The sequence below is a fragment of the Cyprinodon tularosa genome, unplaced genomic scaffold (genome assembly GCF_016077235.1).
Source record: "Cyprinodon tularosa strain WSP-4 unplaced genomic scaffold, ASM1607723v1 ctg13, whole genome shotgun sequence".
NCBI classification, from domain to species: domain Eukaryota; kingdom Metazoa; phylum Chordata; class Actinopteri; order Cyprinodontiformes; family Cyprinodontidae; genus Cyprinodon; species Cyprinodon tularosa.
Genome location: NW_024038114.1, coordinates 2,188,541 through 2,209,901, shown reverse-complemented (window position 1 = coordinate 2,209,901; position 21,361 = coordinate 2,188,541). Strand labels below are relative to the sequence as shown.

The 21,361-nt window shown below is 37.3% G+C and overlaps 4 protein-coding genes across 4 annotated transcripts; all 4 read left to right on the top strand.

Moving 5' to 3' along the window:
• The first annotated feature begins 301 nt into the window (after positions 1 to 301).
• abrab (actin binding Rho activating protein b) lies at positions 302 to 5,001 on the top strand. The gene is made up of 2 exons (XM_038277088.1): positions 302 to 1,171; positions 3,337 to 5,001. The coding sequence occupies exons 1-2, from the start codon at positions 438 to 440 to the stop codon at positions 3,818 to 3,820; spliced, it is 1,218 nt and encodes a 405-aa protein (XP_038133016.1). The 5' UTR covers positions 302 to 437; the 3' UTR covers positions 3,821 to 5,001.
• A 1,467-nt stretch (positions 5,002 to 6,468) lies between these two features.
• On the top strand, positions 6,469 to 7,765 carry LOC119778050 (zymogen granule membrane protein 16-like). The gene is made up of 4 exons (XM_038277089.1): positions 6,469 to 6,718; positions 6,803 to 6,855; positions 6,958 to 7,081; positions 7,178 to 7,765. The coding sequence occupies exons 2-4, from the start codon at positions 6,804 to 6,806 to the stop codon at positions 7,509 to 7,511; spliced, it is 510 nt and encodes a 169-aa protein (XP_038133017.1). The 5' UTR covers positions 6,469 to 6,718; position 6,803; the 3' UTR covers positions 7,512 to 7,765.
• A 3,937-nt stretch (positions 7,766 to 11,702) lies between these two features.
• Positions 11,703 to 13,180, top strand: LOC119778095 (zymogen granule membrane protein 16-like). The gene is made up of 4 exons (XM_038277192.1): positions 11,703 to 11,809; positions 11,898 to 11,950; positions 12,119 to 12,242; positions 12,356 to 13,180. Exons 2-4 carry the CDS (start codon positions 11,899 to 11,901, stop codon positions 12,687 to 12,689), a joined length of 510 nt encoding a protein of 169 aa, XP_038133120.1. The 5' UTR covers positions 11,703 to 11,809; position 11,898; the 3' UTR covers positions 12,690 to 13,180.
• Positions 13,181 to 16,866: 3,686 nt separating this feature from the next.
• LOC119778091 (zymogen granule membrane protein 16-like) lies at positions 16,867 to 19,923 on the top strand. Its single transcript, XM_038277188.1, has 5 exons — positions 16,867 to 16,980; positions 17,121 to 17,156; positions 17,262 to 17,314; positions 18,270 to 18,390; positions 18,577 to 19,923. The coding sequence occupies exons 3-5, from the start codon at positions 17,263 to 17,265 to the stop codon at positions 18,893 to 18,895; spliced, it is 492 nt and encodes a 163-aa protein (XP_038133116.1). The 5' UTR covers positions 16,867 to 16,980; positions 17,121 to 17,156; position 17,262; the 3' UTR covers positions 18,896 to 19,923.
• The last annotated feature ends 1,438 nt before the right edge of the window (positions 19,924 to 21,361 follow it).

Sequence of the window (21,361 nt, the reverse complement as noted above, 5' to 3'; positions counted from 1 at the left end):
TTTATCTAGAGGAGAAAGTAATTTGTAGGTTGATAAAGTGTCTAAATGCCAATGCTTTGGAAATAATGGCACAGTGGGGTTTTGGTTTAAGCATAGTTGTCGGTTTTTAGGTTATTTAACTCTTTTTTTTTTTTTTACATACAATTTGTTGTTATTGAGCATTTATTGCCCAACCCTCCCCTCTGCCCTGTTTAGCAAAGACAAGCTCTGCTATCTGTGATGAAACATGAGCCTAAAGGGGTCATCAATGTCAGGGAAAGATGATCATGTCTGTTCCCTGGGATGACTTGCATACTTTCCACCGTCATGTTAGGGTTTCATCTGTTTACTGTAGAGGCTATAGCCTCAGGTCAGAAAGCAATAGGAAGGAAGGCTGCAGAAAATCAGAAAGTCGAGTTAAGATTTAACAACAAATATCTAAGTTTTTACAATAGAAAATGTCTGATAAAAAGGCTGGGGAAACCTCTGAAAGGAAACCATCAAACAACAAGAATATTAGGAAGCTGCGAGCTGTGAGCATGGTGTGCAGCCTGACTAGCAGTTGGCAGCAGTGGGTGGTGGAGAATGAGAAGAAGCAAGCCAGCGAGCCCACTGGATGGGCTCCGTCTTCTCTCCAAGAACTACCCGAGGAACCAAAGAAGACGTGGACCCCCAAAAAGCCTCCTTCTACCCCAACTTTCTTAACTCCAGAGAAGCTTGCAGAGACTCCAGTGTCACCATCTAAAGGAGCATCCATAGATGAGGACATCAAGATCTCAGAGGAGGCCCATCTTGCATCTCCCATCAAAACAAAGCAGGTGGTGAAGACTGTATCCGGCAGTGTTCAGGAGAAAGGCACAGGTGTTAGCCACCTGGCTGAGAAGATCAAGAGGGACTCTCTTCCACCCGATGAAGAGATTGACCGACTGCTAAAGAAGAAGAGCTCCCCAACGCGCCGCAGGAAGTGCTCCAACATGGTGTCTTCTTTGACAAAAAGCTGGAAGCAAATTGAGAATGACAGGAAGGCTGGAAAAGAAGGAGGAGATGGTCTCAGCTGTGGGCAAGGAGAGAAGGAGAAGGACAGACCAAAGGACCAGGATGTTCAGACAAACAATATGTCTGTCTCAAAATCCGGGGAGCAAAGTGACTCTGAGGAGGAATCTGTCAAGATAAAAAGACCCCAAGTCTCAGTGTGAGTACTGCCGGTGTTTTTCATCTAGGATTCCTTAGATAACAGATCTTTGCATCTTTCCCAGAAGTCCCCTCGCTACATCCGTCCAGTATGTTACATGAAACTATTTGTTTCCTCATTGTTTTAACTCGGTGATAAAAAAAAGACATCCTTGTATGTTCATGGTGGAATGGCTATCATTGTTATCTGACATGTGCAGAAAGCTACCTCTCGATTAACGTTCATACAGTCACCTTTAAAGCTGATGTAATAAATGGAATCAGAAAGCTTCCCATGAAGTTGAAGATTCAACAAGAAACGGATCAGACATCCTTTTTGATTTTGATTTAGATCAGATAAAAAAGAGAAGAAAAAGACAATCAGCTGTGGGACAAATCTTCACAAACATTCAAAACTATCTAGACACATATGCATAGTCTAAAGCTTGTTAGGTAACAGGTCAGTTGACAGCTGGTCAGTTTTTTTTATAGCATTATTCATGCAGAATATAGTTATTAACCCTATTAAAACAGTAACCGCATTTTTATTAAGAAAGAACATTTTTTCTGCCTTAAAGGAGCATTAAACAAGTTTAAAGGCTAATTATTACTTTCTTTTTCCGATACATGCTTGTGCATTTGCCTGAAGCATAAAACGAGTGTTTCTCTACTTATTGCAGTTGCATCTATGGGCTAGTCGGTTCATGAAAATGATTGGGTCATATCCACTGGGCATGGCATGAAGCAGAGCATTCACCTGGCTACTCGGATATCCACACAGCAGAGAGAGTATAACACTTCTAGATAAAACGAAAAGGGCTAAATCATATTGATCGGTAGCAGAATATAATGAAATTAAAAATTGCAAAAGCTTTTAAACAGCTACATTTTCCCACAATTTTTTTTTCAGTTTAGACTTAAATAAAGATTCTGTTTCAAATACGATCAATATTTATAACTTTCTTTTATCTCTGAAGACATTCTGCCTCTAAAAGGAAGGCTTGCTCGCTCACAGAGGTGGATTCCTTTACTCTTCTCCCATGAGCATAAAAGACGCTACCGTCACATTTTGACACATTAGATTTTTCACATTTACAGGTTTACACCAGAGGGGACAAAACTTCTGCAAAATCTCTAACTAGCACTGTGTTCCTTTAAATTAGGGGAAGTTCGAAGACATTCACTCATTCCTCTTATGGAGACACGTACCCAATAAGGAGAGATGTTGCAGTGCTGCATAATTTGGGCTAGTATATAGATGCTGAATTAAAAGGACCTGAGAATGTAGCCTGTTTTGATTTGTCAGAACGATTGTTTAAGACAATCATGCTTCTTTTCTATTTGGTGATTCTATTCTGCAGTTTCAAGAATTGTGGACTTTCAGCTAAATATCCTGCTAAAAAGATTTGAGCATTTTGCAAAATCAGTATCATCTTATTGGACAATATCAATTCTCTGACAAAGTGTGGATTATACTTAAGACATGCAAGTTTTAGAAGTGAGGGTTCTTAAATACTGAAACTTTTAAACAATTTAACCTCTTCATGTCCATCATTGTAAATATAAAAGGAACCCTGTGTATTATGTACAGAAAAAAGGTTGTGCAGTAAGTGGGTATGTATCAGATGTTCAAGAAAGAAAGAAACACCAGTCTGTTCTGTTCAGCCCTTTCTAAAAGGTCGGTCATTAAGTTTAAGGTAGTAATGATATGTTTATAAAAGTAATAATAAAGATAAATATTATTTATATTCCATTTTACATTTGAGTATGTCAAAGAACTGTAAGGAAAGCTTGAATAAGCTCTCCCAGTAGAACTGGAGGAAAAAGTCCAATAGAAAGTCTATTAACCTCTTAAAATTATTATTTTACCACAGATTAAATAGTTTCTACATGTTTCTATTGACGGTGGTAATTTATTTAGTTCATTTTGAACTTAATCCAACAAACATGTTTTGTGTTTTTTAACAGCAAAATTAGCAATTTTACTGCAATTACTATGATGTCTGTTCATTAAATTACGGTCTTTTGTTCTGGGCACAATTTAAGTTATCTTTGGTTATTTTTTATTATTATTTGTGAGCATACCTTAGAGACATTTAAACTTTTTTCATATCAAGTAAAACCTCTTATATTTTTGTGTCTTTTTTCATCCTCTTTCTTTATTGTTGAATCCATTTTCCCTTGCAGATACAAAAAAGAAGCCGAGGATGCCAACAAAATCAATGCCCTTTCTAAGAAGCACAGTGCTGTTGGAAACCTGAAGAGCCGCTGGCAAAACTGGGCCGTGGAGCACACAGTTAACCAGAAACTGAACCCATTCAGTGAATACTTTGACTATGATTACTCCATGTCGCTAAGACTGCAGAAGGGTGAGGAGGGCTACGGACGTCCAAAGGAAGGTACAAAGACCGCAGAGAGGGCCAAACGAGCCGAGCAGCATATCCACCGTGAGATAGACGACATGTGCTACGTGATCAGGACTATGGCTGATCCAGATCCGGACGGGAAAACCCGTGTCACATTTGGACAGCTTTTTGACAGATATGTCCGGATTTCTGATAAGGTTGTGGGGATTCTGATGAGAGCCCGGAAGCACGGAAAGGTGGCGTTTGAAGGGGAGATGCTGTGGCAGGGCCGGGATGATGGAGTCATTATTACTCTCTTGGTCTGACACTTTCACCTGATGATGCTGAAGCTTCAGACACTTAAAAGCTTGTTGGAGCCATCACTGCAGATACCTCAAGAAGACATTTGCTGCTATTCTAAGATACTCCAACTTGATTTTTATTCTTTGTTGTGTTGTTGAGATTTTCTAAGACTTATTTTGGAAAAACTTGGAAATACTCCAATGCTTTTACACCTGACTTTAGGAGGAAAGGTCAACATTTAACCTCTGAAATCTGTGTTTAGAGTACTTTGAACTGAAGACTCATTAGACCTTTGCACTTTATTAACAGCTTTCAACACTAGGGATAAATGTCATTCTTTTTATTGCAACTCTCTCACCTTTTATGTTTATGTGGGTAATAACTAGTTACATTCACTCAAGTACTTTTTCAACAATTTACTTTAGAGAATAGTTTTTCTCCAACATACGTTTTACTTGAATGATATTATTATGATGTATCACTATTTTTACTTGACGGAAATCTTTGTCTGTTCTAACCAGTGGGATTCATTTCAGTGAAAGAAGAGCAAAGCTAGTTTGAAGCAAAAAGGTTCCAGACACACAGTTAAGGTTTGCATCAAAATTGATATAGATATAAATGTTCTAACATGTATTCAACACATACTGTTAGAGTTTTTTTAGAATTTTAGAAAATGTTTCTTCTGGATAAATCAGTTATTTTGCAATTATGCTATTTATTTTATATAAATATACGTACTTGAACATGCTTATTTAAAAATGAAAAAAAGGTAAAGACATATTGAATAAATGAATGAAGTCATCTCAGACAGGGCACGGTTCAAATCCCAACCCTGTTCATGTATGGGCTTTCACGAAAATCATAACTACTAGGTTGATTGGTGGGTCTATATGCTGCTTAGGTGTTAGTTTGTGTATATGAGTTTGTATTTATGTGTTACCTTGCCTTTTGTCTCACTGATCTAATCAAGTCTGTTCTTTAAGCTTAAAGAGTTTTATGAAACAAAAAAAATGAATAAAATGTATATTTGCATTTGACTGGTGGAAATTCAAAACCATCCACTCAGACAAACTAAGACTAACTAGAATACTACAGTATAGTGAACTGTGGTCATGTGATCACAGTGATAACTCAGTTTTTAAGTCATCATTTTAAAAATGTGTTGAAATGTAATAAAACTCCATGATCTGTTCCAGGGCCATCATGTAAATGTTTATGTAATTTAACTATGTGTTCCATTTTTATAGAGAAACCTTAGGTGTTTTATTACATTATAGGGGGATTAATAACCAAAACAAGCTCAGAAGCAGCAGACTTTATTCTCAGGTGAGTTTCAGAATGTGTTTGAAGTGAAGCTAATGCAAAGCATTAAGGTGGAAGGGATCATTTTCATCTATGTGCGGTTTGAGAGTCGTATTATTAGAGAAAATATAATGTAATAGACAACCAGATAATACTGTGAAAATAATGGGTTTGAGGTTTCAACATTTAAACATCATATTTAGTAAGTCTTACAACATGAAAGAATTAAGTTATATAATATTAAAGTAACTCAGGAGAAACATGGTGCTTTCCAGGACTTAATAAAACAAATGGAAAATGGCAGGTTAAGCATGAGAAGAGCAGACATGGAAACCAAGCTGATGAGATGAGAACTAACAATTAATTAACACTGAAACCAAGGAACCTAAAAACAGCATGGGTGATTAGTGAGATGCACCAGGAAAGCACAATCAGCGTGGATGATGAGTCAAAGCAGTGAAGTGAAGGGAAAGTTAAAAACTCAGAGGGAACACAGAGAGCTGAAGCTTTAAAACTTCCACCAAAACTAAAGTCTAAACTAAAATCTACAAGGAAACACACACACAAAAAAAAATGACAGGAATACACAACCACAGACCAATCAGAATTCAAATACCATCAGGACCAGTTTGAAAGTCTTTATAATACATTGGGACATAATAAACTATAGTTATTTATTTCTGTTACATAGGTTAATCCAAAATAATTTAATCTAATCTCTTATTAAACCCTAATTTTGGCTTTACTGACCTTTTATTTTTGTAAATGAATTAGAATGCAAAACTTTTTTTTTTTAAGTTGATTATTATTTATTGGATAAATTAAATGGAGAACTTAAAGGATCCAAACCTTTATGGAACTTCTGTTGCTTTTATTTTATAAAACAACACAAAGACATTTTAAATCATAGCTGTATTTAATTTTTAATGTAATCTCTCTTTAAAATCTGATGTACAAGAAGAAATATTTTTTAACAAAAGGCTTTCTGAAGATGAGACACGGTATGTTGACTGGAAACTCATAGGAGTTGTATGGCAGGTTTTACATCAGAGGTTTTCCTCATTCCTGACAAATGCTGAAAGACGTATGTCTGTCTCCGCAGCAGTTATTAGTTTACTTTATGATAGCTTTGTTAAGCTCTAATTTATCCATAATTTGATAAATTAGATACACATGACCAAATCCTGTAGCCAAAACAAGTAACCATGCAGGGTAAAGTTGGTATTGTTTTTTTTTTTCACTTTGAAGAAAATAAAGACAAAATCTTCGAACTTGACAAAGTTTATGATGCAAAACAATCCAAACATGATCTGAAATTAGAGTTAAAGTACCACCATGATTATTCAGTTTACCATTAGTCTACAAAACTTTTCTCTGAAGTCACATGTAAAATTTAACAGAGAGACAAATCCCATGAAGACTGAAAGCTCTGCCCACATGATGTCACATGATGTGTTTTTTCATACACATTTAACAACCAGTTTAAACCCTGTGTGTAAAATTTTACATGTCATTTAAAGGACATACCAAAAGCAGGTGGAGATATAAGAGACACAGGGAACAAAGCTACACAATCTCTCAGCTACAAGTCCACATAGGATCTTAAATAAGACAGACAGGTAAGAATATATAGATTTTATTTACACAAAATTACAAAACATCTCAGATTAAAACATGTTTTTTTGTTTTTGTTCGGTACACAGAATGCTTTTCGTGGCAATTTTTGCTCTTCTTGCTGCTGCTGTTGCAGCTGATGGTACGTCTCCACAAGTTAAGATATAAAATGCTGTAAAGGACATTTTATTTCCAGAGTGTTTGATCAAGTTTGCTCATGATTTTTCTGCTGTTTTTCCTCCAGTTGACCCTCATTACTCGTTCTCCCCTCCGGTGGGGTCGGGAAGTGGGAGCTCCTACACGATTACTGGAGAGGGAAGGATCACTGCTGTGAGAGTTTGGGAAAACTATAGTAGCTACATTCGGGGGTAAGTCTGATATTCTCTTGGTATTTTAGAGAAAACAAAAAGTTATATATGAGAGTTTGTTCTGCATTTGTTCATATTAATTGTCCTTTTCTCCAGCATCCAGTTCCGCTATGGATATATCTGGTCTCCAGTTGTTGGTTATGCATACGGTTCCCGAAATGAAATTGAATTGCTTGATGGAGAAGCCATTATCCAGATTTCTGGGAAGCATTCTCACTATTTGTATTACCTGGTGTTTGTGACTAACCGGGGTCGCTCCCTGTTTGTTGGTCAGCCCTCTGGCAATTCCTTCAACATGTACCCCGAAAACCCCCAGGCTGAGCTGGTCTTCATCAGTGGCCGGTGGAGTCATGGCATCACCTCCCTGGGAGCCCATTGGGCGATTGTTGATCCATCCTTGAGCCCATCCAATAGCACTGCAGGACATTAAGGTGGAGGGCAGCAGACAGATATTGTAATCTAGAATATAATGTACTGCTGATTTACTATAATGGGTTGAATATAAGTGTTTTGCAACTCAGTAACAAATGGAAGATTTATCTTGAAATTCTGCTTATGCTTATGCTTCTAAGAAATTACAGATGTAATTAAACTGTTTTGTTGTACACTTGAAATCAATATATACAAAGAAATTGAGTCATGATATAATAAGCATGGATTTATAAATAAAAATATTCTCAAGAACTTTTGCTTTCATTTTATCTTTCATTTGATTTGTTTTTAATGTAATACTTGTTGCTGTTGTAAAGCATATCTCTTTTAACTAAAATAAACAAACAACAATACAAAACGGACGTTTAAAATTTAAAGGAAACAAAACAGTTTTATTTAAATATATCTGCAAATTCTGGAAGATCCCGCTTGCAAGATTAGAATTTTGGGCCAAAAAATAAAAATGTTCTCATAAAAACCTTTAGCCATTACTAAGGTTTATATTGTGCCTATTGCTTTAAAGGGTATGACAAAGCATTAGATCTATAAAGCAGTGTTTCACGCACAACTGCAGCATGTTATATGGTATGTTTTGATAAGCATGGCAGGATTAGCTCTACATGCTAAAGATGTGTGCCAAGTAGCTAGAATGTAAAACTTCTTCCTGGACAATTATCAAAAACATTAATCCGCCTTTCCAGAAGTCGCCTTGCATTTGCTTCCTGGTGAGAAGAATCCAACCCAACTTATTTACTGTAACTTTATCTGTGGAATGAAACACACGTGGAAAGAAAGTGCTGAGGTCTACTAACAGTTAATGTTTGTGTTTAAAGATATGTTGCATGTAGAAATGCCATGATAAACAAAAGTAAAGGGAGGTGGATGTTTTTTGGTTCATCAAAGTACATCCTAATTCACTCTCCTCAATTCATTCAACATTTTAAAAACAAGCACAGATGGATAATGGTTTGCCAATTATAAGCTACAGTTTTTGTGTGAACCAGATTACTGGAATTAAGAGAAATGAAAAGAGACAAAACAAAAAGCACATCATATGAGAAGAAGAAGAATGCAAACTGAAACATAATCTCAGGATATAATCTCAGCTCTTTACAGTTTCAGATATTAGAACATCCAAGATGCAAAATGTTACCTACTTCCCAAATATTTAAATCACTCAATTGGGACTGAATATGTATATATTACAACAAATTAACAAATGAAAGTTTATTTATCACAGTATAATTAAAATACAATGCTTTCTAATTGCAATGCTGAAGCATTGTATGCAACTGTTTGCATCCCAGGACAGAATGTATGAAGGGGTAGTCAGATATAAAATAACCATATTAAAACCAGTAGGCCTGTTGTCTCCAACTCTCTTTTGCAATTTATTAAGCCTAGATGAAAATTTTATTTCAACTTTACCTCTTATCCAATCACCCTCTGATGCTCCCTTATGAGCCCCTGTGCTACACTACTGCTGTGGCCAGTCATCATCCAGGGATGGTAAATAACTTAGTTTTTCAAATTTTAGACATAATTTATTCCATTGCCCTAATTAATGTGAAGATTGTTGCTAAAAAGCAAAAGTCTCATTTAAATAGAGGCTCTATGGTTATAACTTCAAACTGAAAAATACAGGATCATCTTTCTTCTGCGAGGTCATCAGCTAAAACCTAAAACTGCAAGATCCCAAGAGATCAGGGAGCAGTACCCTTACTTCACACCCCTTTCAAACCACCTGTCTTCTTTATCCAAAAGGTAAACATTCTGGTCCTCAAATGAGTGTACTTTGTCCTTAAGGTGTGGGTGGACAGCAGAGTCTCGTCCGGAGGAGGTAACTCTCCTGTGTTGAGACATGCGGCTTTTGAAAGGTTGTTTGGTTTCTCCAATAAACCTCTAAATGTTGAGGTTTCCATCTCCTTCCACACTAACCAAACAGTTCAGAACTGTTGGAATGACTATCATCTGGATGACAGAATCTTCACCAGCACATTGGTGATGCCAATGGTTAGCGTTGTGCAAAAGATATCAGGAAAGTAAAGAACGGAGAGCAACATGGAAGGGAGCCAGGGCGTAGTCAGGGTACTTTTTGTCCGTGCAAATCTCTCTCATAAGCGCTGCGTCTTGTTTATCGAATGCAGGGAAAGTTGCTTTTGCAAGCCTGACTGGTGCACTGTTGTGACATCTGTACATCAATGATCTCACTTAAACTAGCAGGTCAACCTAGGTCTGTTGTTTTCACCGTATGCGGTTTGGAGCCAAGCCATTTGAAGGCGATTTTAACCCCAGGTTGCTTGCCGAGTCATTTGACCCGGCTCAATACAGGTCAGTGAGCCATTCCCACTGAACCTGAAAGCAGATTGTTTATAGGTTTAAACTGTTCTTTTTTTTGGCTATTGGAAAAGGGGTATTGAAGAGGTTACTAAACTAAGCTCTTCTTCCTGCTGCCATTGATGTTTTACTCACAACCTTCCATAAGAAAGCTCTAGCTGTTTTTACGGCTGATTTTACTTGAATATTAAACACATCCTTTTTTTTTTCAACTATCAAACTGATGTTGAAAAAGAGTAACTGCTGTTGAAGGGGATTTCCAGTGACAGTGCACTGCTGTTGTACAGGGGTTTTGTGCTGGTCCGAAAGCAAAATAATATTTGAAGGCAGAATCGAATGACTGCACAAATTAAGTTTTGAGGTGGACTTTCTCACTTAAAAACATAAAAACTTCCTTTTAGCCACTTTTAACAGCAAATATAGCAAAGCCACTCTCTGCTATTGAGCACAGGAGCATCAGATGCATCTGGGCACACTTTACTGGACGCTTTCAGGAGCATCAAGGATGCTCTTGTGGCACGTTGGACCTTAAAATGTACAAGCATCAAAAAACAAGCAGCAGGCACTTTTTTGCTGCTTCTATCACGTGAGTCTGAATGTAGCGTAACAGCGACCAGCTGCTTCAACGTCTTCCAATCAGGCTGTGGAAGAACCACAGCGCTGGTATTATTAGTGCCGTATTACACACTGCCAAACACTCCATTTTATTAGACTGCCTAGAAAACTGGGGATGCATTTTTTGGTACATCAATGGATTGGTTTAAATATAACATAACAAAGACAGAGCCTCTGTTATCTCAGTAAGTAACCTTTTGCCAGAGACTGTGTTTTGTTTTAGCTGTTACATTATGTCTTTATCAGTATGTACAGAAATAAAAAGATACTGTTGAGAAAGTAAGAAAGGGTATGAGGCGAGAGTAATGATATAGCTGCTTCATCGGACAAACAAAACTAATGACTTTTCTGCCTATTATGCATCTAATATGTTGTTCAAAGCAGAAATAAAAAATGTTGTACCCCATCCTATCTTTATTCCGCTCCCTCAGTGATGTAGTGGGTAGCACTGCTGCCTTGCAGCAAGAAGGTTCTGGGTTCAATTCCCTGCCAGGGGTCTTTCTGTACGGAGTTTGCATGTGCTCCCTGAGCATGTGTGGGTTCTCTCCGGCTTCCTCCCACAATCCAAAAACTTGTTGACTGTTAGGTTAATTGGCTTCTCTAGATTCTCCTTAGGTGTGAGTGTGAATGGCTGTATGTCCTGTGTTGCCCTGCGATGGACTAGCGACCTGTCCAGGGTGGACCCCGCCTCTCACCCGTAGACAGCTGGAGATAGCCACCAGCACCCCTCGCTCCCTCAATTGGGACAAGTGTGTGTTATTAGTGTGCATGGATGGATGAAGAATGTCAATGAGTTTAACTTGACTAAAGCTCACATAGATATTGCTCAATTGGGACAAAAACATTTTTTTGTTTTTTTTTTTACTAGTAGTAAAACTGGAATGGCTGCCAAAAACAACATTGTCAAGGTTGCCTTCTTCCATGATAAGGATCAGAAAAGACAGAGTCATGATGCATTTGCTTCCTGATTTTGTCAAAACCCAACCCATTTACTGTATATTCACCTGTAGAAAGAGACACTTCTTAAACTTCTTAAGTCAAGTTTTCTTTCTTTTTATGAAAGTACAGTTTATTTATTCATTCTTCTTACAAAGATACAGCAACACTTAAGAAATAAAAATTATTGCATAATAACAATATTTACCATCATTGTGCTATATTTATACCTGTAAACAGATTACTGGCATGTTGACTTAGACAGAGAAGAAAAGAAACTCCAACCAATGAACAGATCAGACGAAACACAGAACGGGAGAATTAAAGGTGGAGTCTAACATGCAATGGACACAGAGAGAACATACTGGAGCACAGCTTCATTTAGAAACAAGGCAACCAAACAGACAGGTACAATCTTTGTTTATTTATCACTTTATAATTCTGAAACAGAATTTCTTAGGGTAAAAATGTAATCCTTAATTTTTATATTGAACAGAATGCTTTTTGTTGCCGTCTTTGTTCTACTTGCTGCTTTTGCTGCTGCTGACCGTAAGTCTGCGTTACTAAACTTGAGTTAAAAACAACAGACTTAGAGCTTGTGAAAACATGTACTTTATATAATTATACAAATATTTTATTTGTTCGTCATTTTTTATGCATCTGTTTTTAAAGCGATCTTGTTTCTAAAGGGTGATGTTTGCTTTTGTCTAATTCCAGGACAGCCTCAATATTCGTTTTCCCCACCGGTGGGGGATGGAAACGGCAACTCTTACATGATAACAGGAGAGGGACGGATCACTGCTGTGAGAGTTTGGGATAGTTATTGGAGCTTCATCAGAGGGTACATAAATAAGAAATATTTAGATATTCCTCTACATCTTTAGTTAGAGGTGTAGTTGTATAGAGCAGTTTTTGTTTTCTGCAGTACCTCATATATTTTTTCTTACTCTACAGCATCCAGTTTCGATATGGTTACATCTGGTCCCCTGTTGCTGGTCATGTATCCGGTGAAGCCAAGGAGATTGAGTTGTTTGAAGGAGAAGCCATTGTCCAGATTTCTGGAAAGTATTCCCACCATTTGTCTTCTGTGGTTTTTACTACCAGCCGGGGTCGCTCCCTGCATGCCGGTCAGCCCTCTGGCTATTCCTTCAACATGTACCCCAAACACCCCCAGGCAGAGCTGGTCTTCATCAGCGGCCGGTTTGACAGCGGGATAACCTCCCTGGGAACCCATTGGGCGATTATCAATCCATCCTTCAATCCATCCAATAAAACTAAAGGACATTAAAGAGAAGATGAGGGGACAACATAAATTAAGGGCTCTATAATTGCACTGTTGAATAATGAAGTGGTAATTTAGATATGTGGGAATTCTTTCAATTAATCATTTACTAATCATTTAAAAATCTGTGTTTAAATATAACAGTTTCTTATCATCAGATTTGTTTGTTTTACTGCACAAATAAAATAGGAAAAATGGGATATTCACATCAATATACAGTATTAATGAATAATTAAAATATGTGATTACTTTTTAAATTAAAGTTCCTATTTTTTCTGAAAATGCTAAACATGATAATGTTGTTAAGTTAACCTGAAACAATATTTATAAATAAATCTACCTCGCTTTATATAGAAATCTCCTGTTCTTTATTCTGGCTCTGTTACAATTTTTATTTTAGAGCAAGTTTATGTGTTTTGGTATCTATGTGGTCAGATTAAGACCGACACGTGACAATCGATTGATTGAAATGAGGTGTTTATGCATCCATGTTATACATTGACTTTTTAAATAAATAAAAAATAAAATAAAAAAAATAGAAAATTTTTCTATTTTAAAATCTAAAGTGTTTTTTTTTTTAAGTAGAGAACAGGAATCGTTCAGTTTAGTATATAGACAATTTCCTGATTCACATATTTTAAAACCCCTGAACTGACCGTTTTCTTCCTTTAATTCTGGCTTAATAGAGCAGTGGGCTTTACGCTGCCCTGTCTTGCACTGCTAAAGCGTAAAGCCCTGTGTTTGAATGGCGACAAAGCCATTCTCAAGGACATATCAAGGTGCTCATTTTGAGCCTGGATCGATATTTATTTTTGATTATGTTCATGGTGGAGAATACTGCTTCACAGCAGTAGGTTGAGCCAAACATACTCAAACCATTTCACTTTTCTGTCACCAGTTCACCGCAGTTCTTCCAGCAGTCCACACTTTTTCACTTTTTCTCATCATCTTCTCCCTCTTTCCCACTGCCCGGCTTGCCACAGGTTTGCCTGCTGTGTCTAAGCCTGGTCCTGGACACTCTGGAAGGGTTCACCGTATGAACAAGAGAAGCAGTGCAAGTTAAATTAGACACTGCCGTCCGACAACATGTGGTAATTTATAGATGTTTTAAACCAGGTTGGGTCCGGATTAGCCAGCAGGTGGGTCCGGATCTGGACCGCCGTCATCTAATCCATGATCTAGAGACTGTAATGTAGAATAGAGTATGTTCATTGGCGGCTGTGGGAAGACGTTTCACGGGTAATTTTACAGTCAGTGGCTGTACTAACCAAGAAGATTCATATATACGCCAATGTATCCTATAGTATAGTATGTAGCGTAACGGTCTGGCTATCTTGGACCAACTCAAAGACATTGACTTAGTTAGCCAATGACATTGTGTCTAACATTGGAAAATAGAAAGTAGAGTAAATACAAAGTAATTCACTGTGAAATGTCAAAGTTGCAATTTTTGATTAAATGGATGATGCTGTTGTTTTTGAAGTGATTGGTATATTTCCCCTTTAAAGAGGTCATGTGCTGAAATATTTTGCATGTTGTATTGATGAAAACAAAGAAAAAATAAAGAAAATAATTATATTTGTGTGTGTGTGATTGTGTTCGTGTGTGCATACATAATTGTTTTTATAGTATATACAAATGATCAGATTCTTGTTGTAGCTATGAGCAAAAAGCAAAATATGAATTTTATGTTACATGTTATTTTGCCAATTTATGTGATTTTACATAGTGTAGAAACTGAAGCTCTGTGGAGTTATTAAATTGGTCCATTAATTTAGCTCTATTGTAAACCTATGTCAGATTTAAAGGCTAATGATCAGACACAGCATAAAAGTATATGCATTATAGCATGAACAGACAAGTACTTGTAAGTCATTCTTGATGTAAAATTTTGAAATCATATGTAATATGTAATTAACTTAACAATGTAATCAGTACCTGTAAATTACGCGTACATCCGCAATTTAGCACTTTTGGCACATCTGTATCATTATTATGCTCCATTAACACATATATTTTCCATCCATCCATCCATCCATCCATCCATCCATCCATCCATCCATCCATCCATCTCTAAGGGAGAGCCCAGAAACACTATGGAGAAAACCCATTTCAGCCGCTTGTATTCGGGATCTCGTTCTTTCGCTCATGACCGTAGATGAGGGTAGGAACATAGATTGACCAGTACATCGAGAGCTTTGCTTTTGGCTCAGCTCTCTCCAATCCATCTTTCGATCTCCCGCTCCACCTTACCCTCATTCGTAAACAAGACCCCAAGACAGTTAAACTCCTCCACTAGGAGCAGTACATCCTCCCCAACCTGGAGAAGGCACTCTACCTTTTTCCGGCTCTAGACCATGGTCTCGGATTTGGAGGCACTGATCCTCATCCCGGCTGCTTCATACTCTGATGCGAACCGCTTGAGTGAGAGCTGTAGGTCACGCCCTGATGAGGCCAACAGAACCACATGATCAGACAGAGACGCAATCCTAAGGCCACCAAAACAGATCCCCTCAACACCTTGGCTGCACCTACAAATTCTGTCCATAAAAGTTATGAAGAGAATCGGTGACAAAGGGCAACCTTGGCAGAGTCCAACCCCCACCGGAAACGAGTCTGACTTATTGCCGGCAATGCGGACCAGGCTCTGACACCGGTTGTACAGAGACCTAACAGCCCTTATTAAAGGGCCTGGTACTCCATACTCCCGGAGTACCCCCAACAGGAACCCCCAAGGGACACAGTGGACAGCTCTACACCCTGAGCAGGATCCTGGAAGGTGCATGGGAGTTTGCCCAACCAGTACACATAAATTTTGTTGTGATGGATTTATATAATATGTTATATTACATGATTTACAGACTTCATTGACTTCATACCAACTATGCAATGTGATGTGCCTACCTATTTATAATAATTTACAGTAATCTACTTATGATATGAAATAGACAGTGTGTGTCAAAGTGATGAATTTATCTTTATTTTAAAAGTCTTAAGCTCCCCTAAAAATGATAAAATCCTTGTTGTTCAATGCTGCAGCGCACGTATTGTTTCCATTGCGACCGATTTAACTAGGGAGTACCAATATGGCGTCCGGTGACTTTACTCCACTCTATACTACCAACAGGATATCAGCAGTCCAGTGAATAAATAGAGATCAGTGAGAATATGAAAAAACTATATATTGCAGGGTGTGTGTGCTGTATTGAATCAAGGTATTAAGAGTAATTGTGGAAGAAATATGTGTTACCCATTTCAGAAACATCTAATGGGGACCATACCAACTGCAGCCCCCACTATCATTTTTACATCCATCCATCCATTTTCTTACACGTTTAATCCCAGTTGGAGTCATGAGGGGTGCTTTACAACAGCTGTTTAATAGAAGATCTTCCCATTATGATTGATTGATTGATTGATTGATTGATTGATTGATTGATTGATTGATTGATTGACTTTATTGAGCTCACAGCGGACAAATTTACTTCTTACATCAGCTCAAATAGTCAAAGAAGAAAAATGTGCCAAAGGAAGAAAAAGGTGAATGGGCATTTTTCCAGGTCTGTTCTTGTTGTTGAAGCAGTCTGATTTTTTTCTCTTATTTCAGTTGGATTCCTCTCAGAATACTAAACAGCATCTAACCAAAAAGACTTTAAATGATTCCACCTCTGGACTGGATATAACAACTAATATTGATACCAGACTCCACATTAGATTAAGAAAACATTTGAGGATCATAATACATCATTTTACAGAAGCACAATTCTGTCTTGTTAAGGTCTTAACATTATGATTCTTGTAACAAATGTTTTTCTTTTTTTTTGGACACACAAATGCAGTTTTCCTGAAAAGATTTTTGCCTGCTGATCCAGTTCCTAGAAGTACAAGTGATAGATTCCTAGAAGACAGTTCATGATAACCTTCGAAGAGGTTGTATTTCCAGTTATAGCTGTCATACCAAAGCCCTATGTTAAAAAATAAATGAAGTTAACATTGCTAATGTTTATGTACACATCTAAAAAGACAACATTAATGTTGCATATTACCTTGCATCCTTACAGCTCAACATTGGTTTGTAAAAAAAAAAAAAAAGGTGTTACTTTTCACCAACACATCTGATTCAGTTGCACTACAAGTAAAGTAACCAGTCACTGTAAATACCTTGTAATCTGAAGGGGCGTGCCACACTGCTATAAAAGTGCTGGTACTGAACCTGTGAGAAGAGAAGCCTGACCAAAGCAAGATCTGGATACAGATGCAAAGATTCTGAATGTGCTAGAGAACATTTGAGAAAGTTGTAAGTGCTTTAAAATTTTTAATAGTCAGCAGACAATTAGTTGTTTATTTAATTGTCTTACATTATCAGACACCACAAACAGGGGAAGCTGTGTTACAGTATATCTGATCAAACTTTACTCTTTCCTTACTTTCCTGTAGGTTAGTTTGGCTTATCCTGCAAAAACCGTTTTCCAGGCATGTAAAAATATCCCAGTTTCTTATGTCACCTTATTAATTACATTGATTGAGTGAAGTTCTGCTCAGCAAAGTGGTCTGAGTCACTATTTATTTGCTTCACAGAATGCATTACATCGCTGTATTTGCTCTGTTGTTGGTCTGTGCCTCGGCTGATGGTAAGTATCACACTTTTTTTCACTATATTTAAATATGCAGATGAACCTTTGTTCTTATTTAGAAATGAGTCATTGTTGAGTCTGCAGCTTCATCTTTGGAGATTTTATAAAAACAAAAAATATTACTTCCTCAAAAAGGTCAGTAGACAGCAAAAAGTTCCAGAGTGCAAACCAAAGACCTAAGACTGATAAATCCAAATAGTCATCAACGAATGATTCTTTCATTTATGATTATTATGTAGATATGATGTTTAAAATCTGTGAGGAGAAATTTGTGGGTAATGTTAAATATGTTAGTTTACTGATGCGAAATTTACTAACAAAATAGAAAAGCAAGCCCTGCATGAATTAATGCTGGATTTTACCCTAAGTGTAAGCTTGTTGGTTTTTATGAAATTGAAATGTCATCAAGTCTAATTTACAGAAAGAGCTGATCACAAAGAGGTTTATAATTTTCCATGAAATCTAAATTATAACATTTATGATTGTGAAAATATTAGGATCTGCTGACATCAATTTCTGGTAAGAAAAACCTTAATTCATGTCATTGTAGTGTACAAAAAAAATAGTCTGAAATGGTGAGGCACTCTAATTAAAACAAACATGCCCAGATCTGGTTCTTCTAGCAAGTTATAAAAGCAATCTGCAAATTGATAAATGAAATCTAGCATAACTATAAAAATATCACAACAGAATCTCAAAAGGGCTTTTAACTGTTAATTTGATATTACAGGTCTCTCTAGGAAAAATATAAAACCAAGACCAACTTTTGCTGCAAAGTGTTTTAGTAAAGACTTAGAAGGTGTTCTTTGGACAGAGAAGTCAAAAACCGCAGTTTTCAAATTAATGTTTCTGGGGTCTTTGACATTAAAGCTTCTGTGTCGTATAAAGAAATCCACAATCCATCCTTAAACCTCATAATAGCAATTCCCATGTATTTTTCTTGTCTTTGCAGAGTCTCATTACTCCTTTTCGCCGTCTGTGGGATATGGAGGGGGCTCCTCGTACAGCGTCACCGGGGTGGGCAGAATCACAGCTGTTAGAGTGTGGGATCTCTACAACAACTACATCTATGGGTGAATTTTAGAAAGTTATGGTCAGATACAAAACAGATAGAAATAAAGATGTTTAAACAAATGGAGTTTAAAAAGTCTATTATTTATGTTATTATGACTATTGTCTGTGACTTGAAGGTACATAAATATGTTATTCCTACACAATATAAAAAAACTAATATCACACCTCACTTCCTATTTTTTTAGCTTCCAGCTTCAGTACGAGGGGGTTTGGAGTCCTGTCGTTGGCTACGTATCTGGTGCACCTAATGAGTTGGAGCTATTTAAGGATGAAAGAATCATCCAGATCTCTGGGAAGTACAATCACTACCTTCAGTCGCTGATCTTTGTCACCGATAAGGGCCGCTCCCTGCATGTTGGTCAGCCCACAGGCCACACCTTCAACATGTATCCTACCCACCCAGACGCCGAGCTGCGCTTCCTTAGCGGCAGGGTTCATGGACCTCCCACTTCCCTCCAGGCCCACTGGGCTATCCTCAATGCTGACAGCAGTGAGCATCATTAAGCAATGGTGAAGAAAATCTGCTGATAAATAGAGGCCATCTTTTAATTTGCATTTTTCTCTACCGTTTTTACCCTTTCTTCACTTTTTGAATTAGACTATGATTCATTTTTGTCTTTTTGGTAAAACTGTTAACCATTTATTCAAGTTTTGCTTAAAATCTGTTTTAATAGCATGGGAATTCCATTTTCTGTTCTTTTTTTCTTTTTTTTCTTTGTGCTTTACCAATATAGTTCTGGGAATAGATATGCCAGAGCTAGATAACGGCCCAACAGATTGTTTTTTTCACAATCAGATCATTATGTTTGTTGTATTAAGGTTCTGTTTTGTACGTTTATATGTAACTTCATTGATAATTTAGGGAATAAAAATAGAACAGACACAGAGACTGAAAGGAAGAGGGTATAAGAATTAAGGGGAGAGAGAGTAAGAGGAAAGAGGGAAGATTAAATGGAAAAGAGAAAAAACAAAACAACATACAAAACAGATATACAGTAGCTCCTAGAAGTCTGATTCCACATGTGCATGAGATGAGAGGGAAAGAAAACATAGAGCAAAGCATAAGGAAAACTAAAACAAAAGACAATCAAAATAAACATCTAAATAGCTTCTAGAGCAACAATTATCCCATAGATACCCAGTCAGCATATGTTTGTGTGAAAAGCAAAGCCTGTGGTGATTATACAATGTCATACAGGGTTGTATGTATTTGTAGTTGCAGCTTAGTATTTAGCATCAGCATGTATCTATGAGCATCTGGCACAAAACTCTTTGCTGTGCAGCCTCCAAAATTAATAGATTTTGGTTTCAATAAAAATATTAATCTACCTTATTTTGTTTTTTATTTTAAGAAAAATTGTATTAACCCTAAGTATTATAGAAGGGTATGGCATATGTGTGATAGGTTAGTGAAGATTATCTCCTTCCATGTTTGTTTATTCGAACTATAGTTTCATCTAAATCATGTTTTTTTCTTTCTTGTAAAATTTGATAAAAATAATCTGATAATAAATAAACATAATCATATTCCAGGCTTGGTTTCCTTTTCATGCACATAAACTTGGCTGTATATACTGTATATACTTAAAAGTATACTCAAAAGACCCCCTAAATAAATAAATAATAATCTACCATACCAAGTGTCCTCTAATTAGTTAGAAGCACAAATCAGAAGGTTGACTATGACAATGTATTCGAAAACATTTGAGCTACTTTGATTAGCTAATTATCTATGTTTTTATGTCATTCACTTATTAAACTATTATTAAACTATTCAGTCATGTCACTTTAGTTATTAAAGACAAACCCAATGAGATAAATTTGAGTTGACCCATATTTGTAACATCCATCCATCCATCTATCCATCCGTCTGTCCATCCGTCCGTCCATCCGTCTGTCTGTCCGTCCATCCGTCTGTCTGTCCGTCCGACCCTCAGTTCACGAGGGTAGCAGCTTCAGAAGGGAGGCACACGGGTCCCTCTCCTCAGCAACTTGGGCCAGCTACTTCAGGGGAAACTCAAGGTGTTCCCAGGCCAGCCGAGAAACATAGTCCCTCCAGTGTGTCCTGGGTCTCCCTCTGGGTCTCTTCCTGGTGGAACATGCCCGGAACAGAGAGGAAAACTAACCATATATGCTCACTTTAATACCTACAGAAAACACTTAACCTTGTTTTCGACATTTGGTAGAAAGACAGAATGCAGAGAAAGACCCACAGATGAATGGGATTAGATAAAAAAAAAATTACACCTGTGGAAACGGGGCCTAGATTTCAAATTGCAGCCTTTTACTGTAGCTGGGAAAGAAAATATAACCACTTACCTGTATGTCAGATAATATTTAAAGTATGTGGGAAATATGAACCCATGATTGTCATATTCTTCCTGCAAAGCAGTCCTGGGTGCTGGGGATGTTATGGCGTTTAATGACCTCTTCTAAAAATGAAAGATTTGTGAGTTTTGTTTATAGTTTGACCCATATGCAGAATCACATGAACAGTCAAATTTTAACTTTTAAGATTTTATTTATAAAAGCAATAAGAATCTGGAAGCAGAGAACTACAGGAAGTCAGTTGAAATTTCTAGTTGGTCTGAGAGAAGATAGCAGGCTGATCAGGAAGGAGTTGGTTGATGACTACTCATGACTGATGGATTTGCTTACTTGAGAGATGAAGGGGTGGTAGTATGGATCTGTAGGGGTTTGATTCAGCGGGCTTTGGAGACTGTACCCCAGAAGTCCAGGAAAATGTGAGAGAGATCTAAGCGCATTGGTGCTACAACAGACGTCGTGCTGGAGAGCGTGAAGGCAGATGATGAAGACTGAGAACTGCTGCACACAGGTAAGATCTTTTCCTTGAGAATCAGAGGCGGACTGAGGTTCACTGGTTGAATGTTAAAGAGATTCACAAGAAAACAGATTTCAACAAGAAAGATATTCCTGGTTTAGGTCTTTGGCTGTAATACCATCAGGGGT

Bases quoted from the DNA above. Each gene is read 5' to 3' on its own strand.
- abrab (XM_038277088.1), top strand. From the start codon at position 438: ATGTCTGATAAAAAGGCTGGGGAAACCTCTGAAAGGAAACCATCAAAC. The intron at 1,172-3,336 runs GTGAGTACTGCC...TTTCCCTTGCAG, and splicing joins AAAAGACCCCAAGTCTCAGT to ATACAAAAAAGAAGCCGAGG.
- LOC119778050 (XM_038277089.1), top strand. From the start codon at position 6,804: ATGCTTTTCGTGGCAATTTTTGCTCTTCTTGCTGCTGCTGTTGCAGCT. The intron at 6,856-6,957 runs GTACGTCTCCAC...TTTTTCCTCCAG, and splicing joins TGCTGCTGTTGCAGCTGATG to TTGACCCTCATTACTCGTTC. The intron at 7,082-7,177 runs GTAAGTCTGATA...CCTTTTCTCCAG, and splicing joins TATAGTAGCTACATTCGGGG to CATCCAGTTCCGCTATGGAT.
- LOC119778095 (XM_038277192.1), top strand. From the start codon at position 11,899: ATGCTTTTTGTTGCCGTCTTTGTTCTACTTGCTGCTTTTGCTGCTGCT. The intron at 11,951-12,118 runs GTAAGTCTGCGT...GTCTAATTCCAG, and splicing joins TGCTTTTGCTGCTGCTGACC to GACAGCCTCAATATTCGTTT. The intron at 12,243-12,355 runs GTACATAAATAA...CTTACTCTACAG, and splicing joins TATTGGAGCTTCATCAGAGG to CATCCAGTTTCGATATGGTT.
- LOC119778091 (XM_038277188.1), top strand. From the start codon at position 17,263: ATGCATTACATCGCTGTATTTGCTCTGTTGTTGGTCTGTGCCTCGGCT. The intron at 17,315-18,269 runs GTAAGTATCACA...TTGTCTTTGCAG, and splicing joins GGTCTGTGCCTCGGCTGATG to AGTCTCATTACTCCTTTTCG. The intron at 18,391-18,576 runs GTGAATTTTAGA...CTATTTTTTTAG, and splicing joins TACAACAACTACATCTATGG to CTTCCAGCTTCAGTACGAGG.